The 18,988-nt window shown below is 45.0% G+C and overlaps 1 protein-coding gene across 9 annotated transcripts in view; it reads left to right on the forward strand.

Moving 5' to 3' along the window:
- CACNA1B (calcium voltage-gated channel subunit alpha1 B) overlaps nucleotides 1-18,988 on the forward strand; it is a 521,426-nt gene that overhangs the window by 2,678 nt on the left and 499,760 nt on the right. For 8 of the 9 annotated variants that reach the window (XM_032765199.2, XM_075060699.1, XM_075060700.1 and 5 more), the window contains exons 1-2: nucleotides 266-366; nucleotides 12,856-12,995. In XM_032765199.2, coding sequence (XP_032621090.2) covers nucleotides 274-366; nucleotides 12,856-12,995 — 233 coding nt within the window. In that variant the 5' untranslated portion in view covers nucleotides 266-273. Of the gene's footprint in view, nucleotides 1-260; nucleotides 367-12,855; nucleotides 12,996-18,988 lie in introns of those variants that run through there. The other variant, XM_075060705.1, reaches the window with a different exon arrangement.

The following is an 18,988-nucleotide window of genomic DNA, read 5'->3' on the forward strand; positions in this document are numbered from 1 at the left end:
GAATTTATAGAGGGATTTTGTGTGACAAAATCTACATCGCTGGTTCCCAAAGAAGGGAATTGATTTCTTAAAAACCTCCCAAAGACACCCCTAGAAGGGACTGAGGTATGATTCAGGTAAAGACTGACTGAGGGTTTCCAGGAGAGACCAGTGCCACTTGAATGATCAACATCTGTAGACTTGTAATAATACATGGCATTATTCTTCTTGCTGAAATTCTCCTTGTGTCAGCTAGTTTCTTCTTTAACTATGGGCTGTACTCCATTTGAATACATGATTTTAGCGACAATCATAGCCAATTGCATAGTTCTGGCTTTGGAGCAGCATCTACCAGAGGATGACAAGACACCCATGTCAGCGAGATTGGTGAGTTGCATTTATTTATTTAGGTTTTTACTATTCTGTGATAAGAGAACCTACCCACCCAGTGCTGGATGCCCGTAGCAATCTTTTAAAGATACAGTAAAAGCTGTGTTATCCAGCACTTTACTAGCTGGAAAGCTCTAGAAACCAGGCATTTCTGATATCCATTAAAAGTTCAGTTGGTGTGGGTTCAGCAGGCTCCCTACCTGGCTCCGCGTGGCTTGCTGGGAGCAGCGACATGTCCCTGCTGCTCCGAGGCAGTGCAATGGCCACAGGGGCCCCGTGTGCTGTCCCTGTCCTGCCCTGAGGAACTGCGGCCAATGGGAGCTGTGGGGGGCGGCACCTGTGGGTGGAGGCAGCACGCAGAGCTGCCTGGCAGCGCATCCACCTAGGAGCAGCAGGGACGTGTCACTGCTTGCAGGGAGCCACTCAAGATGAGTACTACCTGGATCTGGCACCCTGAAACCCATCCTGTGCCCCAAGTCCCTGCCCTGAGCCCCCTCCCACATCCAAACTCACTCCCAGAGCCTGCAACCTGCATCCCCCCCTGTACCCCAACCCCCTTCCCCAAGCCCTCTCCCACACCCAAACTCACTCCCAGAGCCTGCAACCTGCATCCCCCCCTGTACCCCAACCCCCTTCCCCAAGCCCTCTCCCACACCCAAACTCACTCCCAGAGCCCACAACCCATATCCCCTTCCGCGCTGCAACCCCCTGCCCCAAGCCCCCTCCTGCATCCAAACTCCCAGAGCCTGCAACCCGCATCCCCTCCTACACCCCAACCCCCTGCCCCGAGCCCTCTCCCGCCCCCAAACTCCCTCCCTCTTAGTTAACCAGAATTTTTGACTTACCAGCACCTCCCATTCCACCAACATGCCGGATAAGAAAGCTTTTACTGTACATGTACAAATAAACAGACCCATCAGTTACCCTAAGGCCAAAACGAATAACCCAACCACAACATGAATTTAACAAAAATAAATGATGCTCTATATACAGCCCCCACCAGAGTTGTGCACTACTGCTAGCCAGCCCTGCCCATCTCCTTAAAGTCAAGGGAGAAAAGTTGGACCCCTGAAGACCAACAAACTCAGGCTGTTACAGACTAAAGTGGGAAGAGAATTCCAAAAGCTTCAGTACAATATGTAGAATCGAGTGACTCTCTTGGGTCATTTTCCCCAGTATTCAGATATTGTCCTACTGAACATACGTTGTGGGGGACCTCTCAATGCTGAACTCTTTGGTTTAGAAAATGTTACGATCTCGCCAAAAAGAAACCAGCTTACAAAGAAAAGTAATTTACCAGCAGGCTTTATGATAGTGAGTCAATTAGATTGTTTCAAATGGAAAATAAGAAAAGCTGCAAAACGATCCTTTCATTTCTTATCACCTGATGACAAAATTGGGAGAGTTTGGTTTCATTCTCTCTTACTCTACGCAAGCTGGAGCAACTTCCAAGCTGGAATGAATGGATATTGGTGCCTGTTCAGTGAGGGACTAAATCTGAATCCACCTGTGTTTTACATGTATAAACGAAATGATGCAGATGAAAGTGATATTAGGCTTATGGCCAAAAGCTAGGAAATGCAGGAGATTCTGACCTATGGTTGTTACAGTTTCCTAGACTTTGCAGGACATGATCTCTGGAATAGTACATGATGATGAGCAGTGATGAGCTGAATGATTCTTCACTAAAAGGAATACAGTCATAGGCAATAGAACTGGAAAGGTGTCCAGGGTCATTTATTGACCCCACCTTTTCTTGTGCACGTTGACCTGGGAGTGCCTATTTATTTACATTATCTGAGTGTTTAGCAGCACCATTCATGGACCAGGATCCCATTGTGCCAGGCACTGCACAAACCTATGAACTTCCTTATTTGTATCTGTATTGATTTTTCCTCCCATCTAGTTGAAAAGAACGAAGGGAGAAGAGGAACTCATGTATACATGCCCAACCTTTTTACCATTCTATGAGAGTGTATTGTTATCAGTCTTGGGCTTTATTAATTGGGGAAGGATGGTTTTGTGATGAAGGCACTGGCTGGGACCCATCTGACTTCAGTGAAAGTTTTGCCTCTGTAAAGATTAAGGGCTGGATAAATGCTGGATTTTCCCTTGGAGTTCCTAAAAATATGAACCAGCAAAGGGACAAAATGATTTCCTAGCCTAAGCTCCCCCAGTAACTCTTCAGTGATTGATTATTCCAAGCAACAAGGGGCACAATTAGTAAATCTTATTTCTGTCTCTACGTTTCTCTAGATTGGGGGTAGGGGAGGAGGGAGAGAGGATAGGGTTCAATGCCATGTCTGAAGCTGAGAGGAGCATTTTATTGGTCTTCCCTCCCTCCCATCATTTTAACAAGGTTCTTCACTGCAGGTGTTGTCCTTCTGGGATTCCTGCCAGTTGCTGTCAGTGTTACTCCTTAGCGAACCAGAGGTTCACCAGTGTATGGCATAAAACTCAGCCAGTTCCTATGAGTCTCTACCGCACTGCCAGCTCTTACTGACTGGTGAACGAGTTGATCCCTAGGTTTTTGACCCACTGATAGTGGACAGCAATGTCTCGAAGGGTGAGTCTACACTGTGATAAAAGACCTGCGACATGAGAGCGGCTGGCCCAGGTCAGCTGACAGGCTCGTGAGGCTTGGGCTCTGCGGCTATAAAGTTGCATTGTAGAGGTTCGGGCTCGGGCTGGAGCCTGGCCTTCAAGGCTTTGTAAAGGGGAGGGTCTTCAGCTTGAACCCGAATGTCTACATTGTCATTTTATAGTCCCGCAGCCTGAGCCCTGCAAGACCAAGTCAGCTGACCCAGGCTCTGAGACTCGGAGCCGCAGGTCTTTTAGCGCAATGTAGACAGACCTTGAGCCAGCCTTTGAGTGTATCTACACTGCATACTAAGCCTGCATCTGTGGGACCTGGGCTTGTGGATTCGGTGTTTCCAAGCCCATGCTTGAGCATCCACACTGCATTGTAACCCTGGGTTTACAATTGCTGGATTGAGGTCTGACAGCCATGCTAATGCGTTCATGCTGCACTACGCAGACCTTTTGACGCTGGTTTGTGGCTTGAGCTGTGTCCACACTCAAATGACAGGACTTGGACCCACCTGCCTAGCAGGTTTCTAGGACTCAGGTCCTGAGTGCTTAATGACCCAAGTCAGACTGATTTGTGTGTGGGTGGAAGTGGGGCTTGGACTCAAACCTGAGTCAGATCCCAGGCTTAGAGTATGTTTACACATGGATAAAAGACCCACTGCATGGTCATGGATGGCCTGGGTCAGCTGACTTGGTCTTGCAAGACTCTGGCTGTGGGGCTAATATTCTCTGTATAGACATTTGGATTCAGGCTGAAGCCTGAGCTCTGGGACCCTCCACCCTCACAAGTCCCAGAGCTTGGACTCCACCCTAAGCTTGAACATCTAAACAGCAATTTTTCAGTCCCAGAGTCTGAGCTCTGCGAGCCCAAGTCAGTTGTTGTGGGCCTGCCACAGGTTTTTATCCCTCTGTAGGCATACCTGTAGACATGCCATAGGGACATTTTAATTAGAGTGTTTTGATAACCATAGTTAAGGTTGCCAATTAATTTCCATGCGCAAGACCTTACCAAAGAGTCACGGTGATAATGTTTTGAGGTTAGATTAGCTCTTTCATCCTCAAAGTGTGTTGCAAAAACATAAGTATTGCTAATGAGAAATAGTTTTTGTTGGTTTTCCAATTCTTCTGCCATGGGTCACTACCAGGGCTGGGCAAGAACCGGTATTCCTATTTCCATGGCAATTTTCAACAATTTTTCCCCATCCCAATGTGAGGGACTACACCTCTCTCTCTCTCTCTTTTTTTTTTTTTTTTTTGTTCAGGTCAATAAAAATATTTTATTTCAACAATTCCAAAGTGTTTCATTTTCATTTCAACCTTTCCCCTTCTTTTACTTTCTTTTTCTTTAGTGAAAATGTACTAAAATTTTGCAACGAGGAGTCCTTTCGACTGAAAAAACTGAAGTGTCCCAGTTTGAGAATCTTTTTACCAAAACTCTTTCAAGCTGGGTGTGTCATTGAACCTGCCGCTGTTTTTGTGAACAGTTTCAGTTTGGAAGAAATGGCATTTTAGGGTGAAAATTTCCCAGCCAGCTCTAGTTGTGATGCAGCTTGAATGTGCTTCCTGTTTCTCCTGCAGGGCATAAGCTGTCGAAAATGTTGTACAACTAATGTTAGATGCACAATAAAACACATGCTGGGAAGAGCTACCCTCTCATTTTTGATACCTGGGGGCAAATCCTGATCCTATTGAAACCTGTGGCAGTTTTACCATTGACTTCCATGGGACTAAGAATTGGCCCTTCTGATGTAAGGACTGAAGGCCACATCTTCCCCTCTTCCACATTTATTAAACCATGATTGCTAGTACGGTGACATGGGAGTTGTTAGCTGAAACAATGAGCAGATCACCCCTTGGGAATGGGACTCAAGCAGCACTGCTGAAGGGATAGAGCACTGGCCAGGTAAATACTCCTACACCACAAAGAACCCAAGCCCTCTGGACTCTTGGAGCATACATGTGTAGTTTGTACAGAGTGTCAGAAAGGGGGTGGGGGAAGGGAAGAATTGCAAAAATTTTGACAAAGTTTCATTTAGTTTTGTTCAAATGTTGGTGGAAAGTTTTCTGTCCAGCTCTAATTGTTTCCCTGCTTTCATAGGGTTCTGGGCTTCCCTCAGCAATGGCAGTCCAGCTAAATAGCTCTTCTGCTGTGCTACCACAGGTTGCCCTATATTGCCTGCCCCTGTGGCCATGTGATCCTTCAGCTGGGTTTTCACGTGGCCTGTGCGAAGAGCTAATGCCGCCCAGGTCAGCTTTAATGTCTGCAAGGTTTCAGCATATCCAAGGCTGGTTTTCTTGCCTAGACTTGCCTAGACACAATGGATCTTCCTTGATTCCTCTTCGGCGCAGCTGTGTGCAATTTGTGGCTGTCATGTAAGCAGCACAGAAACGGTGGCAATTATGTGATGCTGTGGTATGATTCCTCCTGGTCACACTTTCCCTTTCCATGGCTCTCCAGCCTCCTCTGGCTATAACACACTGCTTTGCGGGGCATACGGACCTCAGTGTACACAATGCCAACGCTTGCTTGTAAGACACGGGAGGTTTCTAGCTGGCGATGCTCTGGAAGATGCTGCCTGCTTGGGTTTTCGGGATGTTTTTGATGGGAAGGTGGGGCAAAGCTGGCTGCTCTGTTATTCAACATGACAGATTTTTAACTTGCCTAATGGATTTCATTCTTTATCCCAGCCGCAGGCATTCAGTGCAGGCATACGCAAGCTGCTCAGATTAGCCTCTGTTTGTTCAACGCCTTTATTTACCAGCACACCCAAACCTATTCGATTTGTCATCCAGAGCCCAAGGAATGACATTAGGAAATGAACTGGGAATAGCGATAATATTCCAGAATCAGAGCTGGTTTCCAATGTGAAGCTTATTTATTAATCTGTGTATCTGGCCCAGTCACGGCTGCGTCCACAATCAGCAGCCTGTTGGCATAGCTTATGGCCAACTTCTCCACCAGAATTCTGCCCTGGTAGGGAATGTTGTCAGGGGTCCCTTCTGAGCACATAGAATGGCACTCCAATGTCCCACCAGCCTTTTCCAGCCTTTTCCTAGAGGGTTGTGGATTCCCCCCACTCTCCAGGAAAAGGCTGAATGGGGCTACATCAGTGGTCCCCAAACTTTTCACATCATGCCCCCCCATCCCTCTCCACTCCCACCCCCTGGAGCTGCGATGAGGAGCCGAGGCTGCAGCTCCCAGGTGTGAGGGGATGCAGACAGACATAAGGGGGCCGAGGCTGGGGCCAGAGTCGGGGCCAGAGTCACAGCCAGGCCGGGAGCCAGGGGCTGAGGCTGGGGCCGCAGATGGGGGTAGGTCTGGGGCTGGAAGAGGAGTGTGGCCAGGGGACAAGGCTGGAGGTGAGACTGGGAGCGGAGCCATGTGCCAGGCCGTTGTTGGGGGCTGGGTCTGAGGCCAGGAGTGGAGCCACAGATGGGCCATGGTCAGGGGTTGAAGCTGGGGAAAGAGCTGGGGCCAGGAGCAGAGCCACAGCTGGGCCAGGAGCCAGGGGTTGAGGCCCGTGGCTGGGAGCGGAGCCGTGGCTGGGAGGGGATTGGAGCAGAGTGGGGCTGGGTGGCGCTCTCTTTGTCCCCTGTGGCGGCTGGCCCGGGCCCCACTACACATTCCTACGTGCTCTCCTGTGGTGGGGGGTGCATCCCACAGTTTGGGCACCACTATGATAGATGATGGTCTGAAGGTATCTCCCTGACTGACAGCAGCATTGCTGAGTTGTCAGCCAGAGGGAAGAGTCACGTCTCATTGGGCTGACATCATGGGAATTGGTGAAAGGGGTTCTGAAGAAGAGAGGCCCCCACCTCAGAAGAGATCTCCCCTTCCAGCCCCCACCCCAGCGGTGTTGTTTGTGTTTTCTTTTCAGCAAAGACATGAACCCAGCTCAGACCCTCTTTTCCCCCACTCTCCTTCGAGCTGCCAAGGACTTCCCCTTCCCCTTCCCCCTAGCTTTGGGAGGGACTTATCCTATAAGGCCCTCTAGTAGAGTACTGGTCCTTGGGTGCGTGTAGAGACCATGGGCGATGGCCCTTTAAAGCTGGGAGCTGGAGGTCACAAGCCACGTGACTCAGAATAAGCATGTGACCTACAGGACCCCAGATATAAAGCAGCAGAGAGGTGAGCCTCAGAGTAGGGGAAGGGGTTTTTTTTTTGTTTTTTTGTTTTACAGGGGTTGTGCAGCTGGACTGGGTGAAGAAGCCAGGTACTAGAGGAGCCTGGGGCTGGGGCTCTCCAGAGTAGCCAGGTGAATGACTGATGGGTTAGAAAGCTTTGAAGGGGAAGACCCTGCTGGTAGGTGGATGGGGGAGACAGGAAACTCTTTGTGTGTTGGGTTGTAGAGGATTCTGAGATTGAGGGTGGACTAAGCCCAGAGAAGACTGACTATTTGTGAAGCCTTATTTTGCGGGGGTGGGGAAGCAATGCTTATACTTATTGTATGGGTCTACCAGGCCCTGAAAAAAGGAATGATGGGGCTGTGTTCATTGCGGAGCTGAGACCGGGAGCTTGAGGCAGCAGCTGTGCCTTGGTTTCCCCTTCTTGGCTCCAAGATGACTGTGTGCTCCCCTGCCCCGTTCTCCATGGTTCAATGAACATCCCTCTTTTGATGTCTGATTCATTAGATATGCTGCTGAATTGGAGCCTACGTGAGCTGTCCTCCATGTTGGAGTCTCTTCTCCAAACAAATGCAGCTCCTGCTACAGAGAAGAAAGTGTTTGTTTTGTTTTTTTTCCAAATCACATGGTCTCTGGCTGGAGATGTGAGCTGCAAGCGATACCTATCATAAATCAGAGTCAGGTGGTGACCACCTCACCTTTCCCTTGTTGCTAACTAGGAGAGAGGACTGGAAGCTTTAGCGGAGGTCCTGACTTTAAAAACCTCTAAGGAAGGAGATTCCACCACCTCCCTAGGTAACCCATTCCAGTGCTTCACCACCCTCCTAGTGAAAAAGTTTTTCCTAATATCCAACCTAAACCTCCCCCACTGCAACTTGAGACCATTACTCCTTGTTCGGTCATCTGCTACACTGATGAAACATCTAGATCTCCTCTCTGGAGCTCCCTTTAGGTAATGAAGCAGCTATCAATCCCTCCCTCCTCATTCTTCTTTCTGCAGACTAAACATCCCCAGTCCTTCAGCTCTCCTCATAAGTCATGTGCTCCAGCCCCTAATCATTATTATTCTCTCGTTGGACCTTTCCCAGTTTTCCACATCCTTCTTGTAGCGGGGGGCTCAACTGGAACACCGTACTTCCAGTGAGGCCAGCCAATGTCGAATAGCGGGGAATGATCATCCCTTATCTCTGGCAGTCCCATTATAGAGCCCAAAATGCCATTAGCCTTCTTGGCAACAAGGGCACACTGTTGACTCATATCCAGCTTCTTGTCCACTGTAACCCCTAGGTCCTTTACTGCAGAACTGCTGCTTAGCCACTCGGTCCCTAGTTTGTAACAGTGAATGGGGTTCTTCTGTCCTAAGTACAGGACTCTGCACTTGTCCTTGTTGAACCTCACCAGGTTTCTTTTGGCCCAATCCTCTAATTTGTCTAGGTCCCTCTGTATCTTATCCCTACCCTCCAGTGTATCTTCCACTCCTCCCAGTTTAGTGTCATCTGAAAACTTGCTGAGAGGGCAATCCATGCCATCCGCCAGGTCATTAATGAAGATATTAAACAAAACCAGCCCCAGGACTGACCCTTGGGGCACTCCGGTTGATACTGGCTGCCAACTAGACATGGATCCATTGATCACTACCCATTGAGCCTGATTATCTAGCCAGATTTCTGTCTACCTTATCATCCATTCATCCAGCCCATACTTCTTTAACTTGCCAGGAGGGCTGGCTCCAGACACCAGCATTTCAAGCAGGTGCTTGGGGCGACAATCTGCAAGGGGTGGCAGTCTGTGTGTTTTTGCCCCCAAGCAGTGCGCCGAATTGCTGCCACGGACAGCGGGGGCAGTCTGTGTGCCATTATGGTGGTTTGCGCATTTCCGCGGCATTTCGGCGCCAGCTTCTATGTTCAGCTGTCCTCAGCGGTGCAGCTTCTGTCTTCCGGCTAAGACAGAAGTTGCTGCTGAATTGCCACTGCTGCAGAAACGCGCATGCCGCCTTAATAGCATACGGACTTCCCCTGCTGTCCACGGCGGCAATTCGACGCGCTGCTTGTAGCAGGAAAAACAGTAGAGCCGGCCCTGCTTGCCGGCAAGAATATTGTGAGAGACCGTATCAAAAGCTTTGCTAAAGTCAAGGAATAACACATCCACTGCTTTCCCCTCATCCACAAAGCCAGTTATCTCCTCATTGAAGGCAATTAGGTTAGTCAGGCATGACTTGCCCTTGGTGAATCCACGCTGACTGTTCCTGATCACTTTCCTTTCCTCTAAGTGCTTCAGAATTGATTCCTTGAGGACCTGCTTCATATTTTTTCCAGGGACTGAGGTGAGGCTGACTGGCTTGTAGTTCCTTGGATCCTCCTCCTTCCCTTTTTTAAACATGGGCACTACATTAGCCTTTTTCCAGTCATCTGGGACCTCCCCTGATTGCCATGAGTTCTCAAAGATAATGGCCAATGGCTCTGCAATCACATCTGCCAACTCCTTTAGCACCTATAGATGCTGCCCATCTGGCCCCATGGATTTGTGCTCGTCCACTTTTCTAAATAGTCCCGAACCACTTCTTTCTCCACAGAGGGCTGGTCACTTCCTCCCCATGCTGTGCTGCCCAGTGCAGCAGTCTGGGAGCTGACCTTATTCGTGAAGACAGAGGCAAAAAAGAGCATTGAGTACATTCACTTTTTCCACATCCTCTGTCACTAGGTTGCCTCCCCCATTCAGTAAGGGGCCCACACTTTCCTTAACTTTTTTTCTTGTTGCTAACATACGTGAAGAAACCCTTCTCATTACTCTGAATATCTCTTGCTAGCTGCAACTCCATTTGTGATTTGGCCTTCCTGATTTCACTCTTGCATACCTGAGCAATATTTTTATACTCCTCCCTGGTCATTTGTCCAATCTTCCACTTCTTGTAAGCTTCTTTTTTGTGTTTAAGATCAGCAAGAATTTCGCTGTTAAGCCAAGCTGATCGCCTACCATATTTACTATTCTTTCTACACATTGGGATGGTTTGTTCCTGCAACCTCAATAAAGATTCTTTAAAATACAGCCAGCTCTCCTGGACTCCTTTCTCCCTCATGTTATTGTCCCAGGGGATCTTGCCCATCAGTTCCCTGAGGGAGTCAGTCCACTTTTCTGAAGTCCAGGGTCTGTGTTCTGCTGTTCTCCTTTCTTCCTTGTGTCAGGATCCTGAACTGGACCATCTCATGGTCACTGCCTCTCAGCTTCCCATCCACTTTTGCTTCCCCTACTGATTCTTCCTGGTTTATGAACAGCAGGTCAAGAAGAGCTCTGCCCCTAGTTGGTTCCTCCAGCACTTGCACCAGGAAATTGTCCCCTACACTTTCCAAAAACTTCCTGAATTGTCTGTGCACTGCTGTATTGATATCTGCTGGGAGAGCAGGGTGATTGAAGTCACCCATGAGAACCAGGGCCTGTGATCTAGTAACTTCTGCTAGTTGCCAGAAGAAAGCCTCGTCCACCTCATCTCCCTGGTCTGGTGGTCTATAGCAGACTCCCACCATGACATCACTCTTGTTGCTCACACTTCTAAACTTAATCCAGAGACTCTTAGGTTTCTCTGCAGTTTCATACCGGAGCTCTGAGTGGTCATACTCCTCTCTTACATACAGTGCAACTTTCCCACTTTTCCTGCCTCACTTGTCCTTCCTGAACAGTTTATATCCATCCATAACAGTGCTCCAGTCGTGTGAGTTATCCCACCAAGTCTCTGTTCTTCCAATCACATCATAGTTCCTTGACTGTGCCAGGACTTCCACTTCTCCCTGCTTGTTTCCCAGGCTTCTTGCAGTTGTGTATAGGCACTTAAGATAACTCTTCAATCTCACTATGAGACAGGAGTCCTCCCCTCTTGCACTCTCCTGCTCGTGCTTCCTCCCGGTATCCCATTTCCCCACTTAAACCTTGGTGTGAATGTGGATGTATGTTCATGCTGCTTTTGCAGGATGTGTATATACCTGTTTGGGAGGGGAGTGGCTCCTGAATTCCTGCACTGGTGAGACTTTGCCTGTTTATTGCATACCCTGTTCTGAAAGTCTGAGCATGTGCACGTGTGCTGGGTTTGAGAGCTGAGCAAGAGTTTTGATGCTTGCAAAATAAATTCTTGTATCAAAATCACTTCCTTATCTCTTAACTTGGGTGAGTCAAAACTGCTGTTGTTCCTGCCCAAAAATACAGGGCCAAATTTCATCCCCACTGGAATTGTATTGATTTAAATGGCAATACACCAGGGATGAAATGAGCCTACAGTCCACTCAGAGTCAATGGGTCTTAGGCTCCCAAATATCTGTCCTTTTTGAAAACCGGGCATAGGCTGCTAAATCACTGAAGGTGTGTACATTGGAAAAAACAACAACCTTACAGCAGCAAGTTTCAGAGCCCAGGTCTACAGATGGGAGTTCAGGGGTTCATGCTACAGGGCTAAAAAGAGCAATGTAGATGTTCCCACTGGTGCTGGAGCTTTTCTCTGAGACCAACCTCCTTGCCAGGCTTCTTAGTGCTGTACTAGGCTTCCGAGTCTGTAAACTCAGGCTCTGAGACTAGCTTCTGTGGGGGATTTTGTTTGCAGTATAGACGTGTCATTAGGTGCTTTTGAAAATTCTACCTAATGTCTTTGCCTTTGTTATCTCCAGCTTATTCCTCTTTGGCACCGAAGATAATTTTATGATACTTAAGTTTTACTTTAAATAATTGATCTAATATTGTAGTGCCACAAATGTCTATGGTGCTGAACAAAACATGGCCCCTTCTCCCAATGAGCTGACAGTGTAAAGTTCTGATCATTCAGTGATCTCCACGTGAGTCCAGGAAAGCGCATTGCAGGGGTGGGGGACCTAAGAACCCAGTCCCATTGTCCTTCAGTAGGCAAAACTCCAAGGAAAGTGAATGGGAATTCTGCCTGAATTGTGATAAAGTTAATCACAAAGTTAAGTTTGTTTCACAAAGTTAAACAAAAATACATGTGGGGCAACAATTCAGATAAGGGAAGCTGTGGAGACACCACAGAAGAGAAAGTTACTGAAAGAAGAATTGACGGAAGAAAGGATTTTGGAGGAGGATGAGGGAGGGGTGGATCATCGTACAAGAAGTGGGGAGGCATTTAGAAATTGAATGAAGCTAAACAATTCATTCACAAAGAGTAATCTTGGTTGAATTTTGCCTTACATTTATTAAAATGAATTGTCCACGATCAGGTCACAACATTCTCAAATTATTCCATGATTCAACTTATTTCCCCATCAACTAATTTTCAGTTTGCAGATCATTTGCAAATAATATGTTCCCAATATTTGCAGTCCATGCTGCTCTGATTGCCTGTGTGTCAGATGCTTTTGTTTCTGGTCCCCGGCTGCATGGTGTTTGTAAGTCACCAACATGGGAAGAACTTTGCAGTGTACAATTAAACCTCAAATTTGAAATATTGTGCTTGGTGAATATTTGATCTTAAAATTCCCTTTTCATGGCTGCTTGGGCAACTGAAGTTTGAATGCTCAGATATTCATGGCAAAAGAAAATGAGATTTGCAAACATGATGAATCACAATTTATTTTTGAATGTAAAAAAATATTCATAGAATAGCTTTGGTTTTGTTGTTTACTACTATGTCCTTAGGTCTGGTAACATAAATATATATGGGTTTCCACTTAAGCAAGAAACTTGAACACTGAATATGTTATTTTTAGTTGCGCAGAAGTTGAGGCAAACACAGAAATGTCTCTCTCTCTGACATCTCTAATTTTTTTCCCTTCCTTTCAGGATGATACTGAGCCGTACTTTATTGGAATATTTTGTTTTGAAGCTGGTATAAAAATCATCGCTCTGGGGTTTGTTTTTCACAAAGGCTCTTATCTCCGAAACGGCTGGAACGTGATGGATTTTGTCGTTGTCCTCACAGGGTAGGTGACTGTTACCATTGCTTCAAGTTTGCTAAGGGATTAAGGCTGCTTTGTTTCATATTGTTTTTTAACTTTGGATCCGTGAAGAATTTGAAATATGCACTGTAGTAAAGTTGTGCTTTGCAGAACTTACTGTCTTTAAAATAGCTATTGTGCTGAATGAGCTAGTTTTGAAGTATTGTTTGAACTGAACTAAAAAGAAGTTTTGAGGACTTGTTCGAATCCGTTCTTGCCCAGATGCTCTGAGAGACCTATTTTTCCAGGTTCTAATTAGCAATAGGCACTGAAACTCTAGTTACAATAAACCCTCCTCTGAAATGGTGGAGTGATTTCAAAAGGAAACACTGACAAAGATGATGGGTGAAAGTTTGTCTTTGAAACAGCTGCAACTTCCTCAGACTTCATGGAGTTTCACTACAGATGAAGCTGACCCATTACAAAATAGTGGCCTTTAAAGGAATAATAGAAAGAAGCTGAGCATTCTCAAAAGCTGTACAATTAAAAATTCTGTTTGCGCTTCCTGAAATGTGTAATGCACATATCTAGCTGGAAAACATCTGTTGGGCTTGGTATGTTGCACTTATGCTGAACACACGTTGTTCCTATGCTGTAGGTTATAAGTTTACAATTATGTACTTTGCCACAGTGTGTTTAGCCAGCGAGAGATTAGAAAAGTAACTTTGTTTAAAGAGTTCTTGTGAATCCATAGTGATTTATGAACTGTACCCTTAAAGTCCAAAATAGATGTTAAGGTTTTGAAGACCTAGTTGAGGACCTGATCATACAGTCTTTATACAGGCAAACACCTGATTGATTTCAGTGGGAGTTTTGCCTGTAGAAGACTGCAGAATCAGCCCATTAAGTGTTAATATCTACTTGTTTTACATACCTCTCTCTGGCACCGGGAGTATATTCTCATGGGGAATATACATTCTCTGATGTCCAGATCCTGGCATGTGATATGGAATGGAGTGCTGTTAGGAAAGTGTGTGTGTGTATATATGTGTGTGTGTGTATATATGTATATATACACACTTTCCTAACAGCACTCCATTATATATATATTTATTTATATATATAAAAAAAATCAGTAGATGCATTCTGACTGTAATTCTGTTGTTCAATGCACCATATGATGTGACTGTCCAGATGCTGAAGGGAATTGTTTATGCATTAGGAAGAAAAGAAATGTGTATGCTTTGATTCTCCTGACGCTGGTGTAAATCAAGAGCATCTTCACTGGAGCTCCAAAGGAGAATCAGGCTCATATTCTAGGAATTTGTTAGAGGGGACCAGGATGAAACCTGAATTAGTGCAGTTGCTACAGGCATTGATGATTATAGGATGTTCCACATCCTATTTCTCATTGTACCCTTGTAAAGAAAGGAGAAACAGACCTCAGTTCTGGAAAGCCTTTAAGCACATGTTTAAATTCACCCTTATTCCACAAAGCATTTAAGCATATGCTTAAGTCTGGCTCTAAAAGTACTTATGCATGTGCTTAAAGTTAAGTGTACAAGGACTTTCTTGAATCCAGATGCTTCTCTGAATAGGGGCCATGTTTCGGTTTATACGGGCAGGTTTTTTGATTTACTTTTTTTTAAAGCCCTGAACACACAATCAGAACACACCGTCTTAAATGCTTCCTGATTGTGACTGAGTTGCTCAGGATTTAGCTCCAGGGTGTGGAATACTCCTGGCGCGTGCTGTGCCTGTGGAATCATAAATGAATGTGTAATGCTGTAGGCTCGACATGGGCATTTTATTGCTATAATTTCTATGGCAAGTACTTGCAGAGCTGTTTGATTAGACAGCTGTAATAAGGAATCCTGTTGTCATCTTCAAACATGTATAATCCTTTGAAGTACAATCCTGTTAATGTCAAGGCTTCTGGGTTGTATTGAAGTTGTCTTGTACATGGACTTCCCAACAGGCAAGCAGTGCAGGGAAGACTTAATGTAAACTAAGTGACATCAAGTATAGCAGCCATCTCCACTGAAGAAATTCATATCACCTGTAAATATTACAACTTATGGCCCTGATTCTTTGGCACGGTACTTACATGCATGCTTAACTTCAAGCATTGAAATCAATGGGATTGCCCATGTGTTTAAAGTTAGGTATGTAGTGTCCGTACCTTCCTAAATTGGGGCCTGAGTTTGAAAGACCTGTAATGAAAAGAAGGAACTTATGGGACAGAAGTGGTGTTGAAAGATCTGCAACATCACACAGGATATTAAATTAATTTTTCTATGAAGACTCTTGTACTCTGGTCAGTTTCCTAGATTAACAGGTTCTTCTTAGCTTACTGTTCTTGCTCCACATTTTCTAGACTAAAAGGCAAGAATTTATGGTTGTTTGGGGATCACTGGCTAGCTCAGATATCTTTATTTACCTACTCATTTTTTCTCCAATAACCCATATACATAAGAAGCTTTGCTTAAAGCCATTTTGTTAGAGAGAGAGATCATTATGGCATCCCCGCAAGAGGACTTTAAAGAAAGGTCACTGAGGAAGAATGTTTACCAATAACAAACCTAATTATTTCTTCAGGGAAGATTTGGCTCGTTGATGACATGAATTCAACTTGAATTTTTCTTTTCTATGAAAGGTGATAGATCAGTTTATTTAAAAATGCTTGTGCTGGTGTGTGTGTGTGTGTGTGTATTTCAGAAAATGATAAAAATAACCTACAGTAGTAAATCTGCAGCTGATGCAGCATTTCACATATTTATAGAATGTGTGCTACAGTATATTACTCTTGCTACACTAATATGGCAAACTCTGTCGTTGCCACCTTATTTTCTTCTTGCCATATGTACTGATACTTTGAGATGGATTAATTCCTCTTATATGGAAAGTGCACAACTGTCAAACCAGACAACCACTTGGTCATTCCAAACCCCTCTCATTGCGAAGATAAAAAGGTAGACTCTGTTCAGAGTGCAAGCACAGAACAAAGCTCACCTTCAAATTCATTTTAAATAGATATGGATTTTGATTTCTCAGGTTTGTCAGATTGTGAAAACATATGATGTGATACAGAAAATTACACACACACAGAGCACCTCTGTTAATCCTGTATTCTTTGTAAAGATAAATGATGAACACTGGAAAACCTGATCTCATTTTCAGCTTTCAGCTTAAACCCAGAAAAGCAAAAAGCAGATTTGCTCTCATTAGCTGTTTCCATAGGGAGAAGGCTAGTTTGTGCTGTGCTTTTATCAAACCCACCCTTTGTGTGAATTTGAACATGAGTCGATCACCTGTCTCAACTGATAGTCTGGAAACTGCCATATCCCTTTCTCGGCCTCTTTTCCCCCACGCCAAAGCCCAAATCCTGGAACATTTTTGATGATGATGTTGTGGCTGCCGGCAATGATAGATGTTTTGTCTGTCAAAATTAGACATTAGAACTTGTTAATTAGAAAATAAATCCCATTTCTGGTATCTGCAGCCAGGATCAATATCCTATTGAACTAAACTGGAGGCTAATAGATTGTGGCCTACAATGACTTGTTTTATCATTCCAGAAAGCACTCCGTCAATGTCTTACCACAAAAGTGCTGTAGTGTCTCTTTCTCATTTACTTTCAGGAAAGCCTGCCGATTTGTGGTTAATAAAGGCAAGGGAAACAAATAGATTTCTGCTCTTTAGAAGATTTTCTTTCCCCTGGATTTTTTGTTTGTTTGTTTTAAACTCTTGGGTTTCAGACAAGTACCAAGGAAAGTTGCATTGTTGTGATGTCTGTTGCTATATTAGAAGGAGCCACAAGTATTTAATAGCTGCTGCTGTTTGACTTGCATATTTTTATTGGTGTGTTTTAATTCCAGTGACATTTCTTTCATGTAGTAACTGTTAACAAAACACCCAAAACAAAACGCATCTGAATAAGTGGACCAGAACCATAGGAGCTTGTTAACTATTAGCACCAGAGAATAGGCCCTGCACACCCTTAGATCCACCTGTGCACCTTCAATGTGTCCTGTAATGGCAATTCCCAATATTTTGGGGACTTGTGTGGTGCATCAGTGTAATTCCCAGAGGCTTGGTGTAATGTTCCTTTGGATTAGGGCTGGATCCAGAGACAACTGAAGTCAGTGGAAAGATTCCAGTTGACATAAGTAGGCTCTGAAACAGGTCCTTAATGAGGTAGACATGATAAACTCCCTCTACTCTATAGAAGGAACGTGCCGTGTCAACCTGTTGCTGTTCCTTGCAGTTAAGAACCAGCTGTAGCCTGCCATACAGTCACACTTGTGCACTAGCATCCAGTGATTTCCCTACACCCCTCCCTGAATTTTCCCAACACTCCCCCTAGTTTTGTGAGCTAGTTACATACCAATTCAGTGACTGTTTAAATTCAGATTTCCAAACTGAAACATTAATACACACTTTAAAAGTTTATACAGTGTATGATAAAATATGTGTACCTGAAAAAGTATAATAGATTTGAAAAGTATGAACATAGACTAGCTTCCTTGCTTCCTTATACAGCTGTTGTTTTTTATGATGTCAGTGCATTCATTTCGGTGATGTTGGCCAACCTAATAATTTCAAATGATGATTTGTAAGCAAAGTCTAAATGAGCTCTCCCTGACAGCTAGTGATGAGCTGGGGCTGTGGGGAAAGGCTTCAAGGCCAGATTATATTGACAGTTACACCTAATCTACCTAGGTATCCAGCAAACAGATCTGTGTTGTCCAAGTGACAGATTTTGGCTGGGGTTGGGTTACAAACCACTTGAACGTGGGGGAAACAGGGGACGAAATGTTGTTCTTATTGTATGAGTAAAGGACAGTAGAACTGTACTTAGCCTGTGATGATTTGAAGGCATCAAGAGAGAGGGTAGGGACCCGTCCCTCTCCACTGTTTAAAGTTAGAGCTGATTAGGCTCCATAGAGAGTCTTTTGTTCTCTTAAGTGACCACTGCAGCTGAAATCACTAACAATCTGGTCTAAGTGCTTAGTCCTGTTGTGGGGACAGCGTTTTTGTGTAAGAGACAGTCCAGACTGCACAGCAGTGAGCAAGGTCCCGCACTGAGAGCTCAGCTGAAATCACTGAGAGCTGGTGGAACCTCAAGAGACCAACTCGCAGAGGTCACAGTGGCAGGTGGCAGCAGGTGACTGGCCGGGGCCATTGGCAACAGAGCAGTGGAGTGAACGGTGGCACAACGAACAGATGTGGCCAGAGCGAACAGTGAGCAGCTGGAGGAACAAACAGGGTGCCTTCTTTTCCCCCAACGGGAAGGTGTACTCATGTGAAAGCACCTAGGAACTCTGAGTCTCCACTGACCAAGGACAACACCGGTGAGTGGAGTGCGGTGGAGGGAAAAGTGAGGGGCATGTTAAATAAACATTTGTTTGTTGGACTATATTTTAGTACTTTGCTCCAGAATCCTAGATTTGTGACTGGGAATGGAAACTTATATAAATACGTTTCCTAGTAAGCCAAGATTTTTAAAATGCATTATTTGCCAAGGTTGTTATCTCACATTGTTTCTATCTTGGGAGGTCATTATGTTGGGGAGTTTCTGTACTAAACATTTTTATTATTATAATTAATTTTTACATAAGAATGGTCATACTGGGTCAGACCAATGGTCCATATAGCCCAGTACCCTGTCTTACAACAGCGGTCAAGGCCAGGTGCTTCAGAGGCAATGAAAAGAACAGGTAATCATCAAGTGATCATCTCCTGTTGCCCACTCCCAGCTTCTGGCAAACAGGCTAGGGACACTCAGAGCATGGTGTTACATCCCTCCCCATCCTGGCTAATAGCCACAGATGGACCTGTTCTCCAGGAATTTATCTAGTTCTTTTGATAATCCTGTTATAGTTTCGGTCTTCACAGCATCCCCTGGCAAAGAGTTCCCTGGGTTGACTTTATATTGTGTGAAGAAGTACTTCCTTTTGTTTTTTTAAAACCTGCTGCCTATTAATTTCATTGGGTGACTGCTAGTTCTTCTGTTATGTGAAGGATTAAATAAAATT

Source organism: Chelonoidis abingdonii, chromosome 24 (assembly GCF_003597395.2).
Source record: "Chelonoidis abingdonii isolate Lonesome George chromosome 24, CheloAbing_2.0, whole genome shotgun sequence".
NCBI lineage: Eukaryota > Metazoa > Chordata > Testudines > Testudinidae > Chelonoidis > Chelonoidis abingdonii.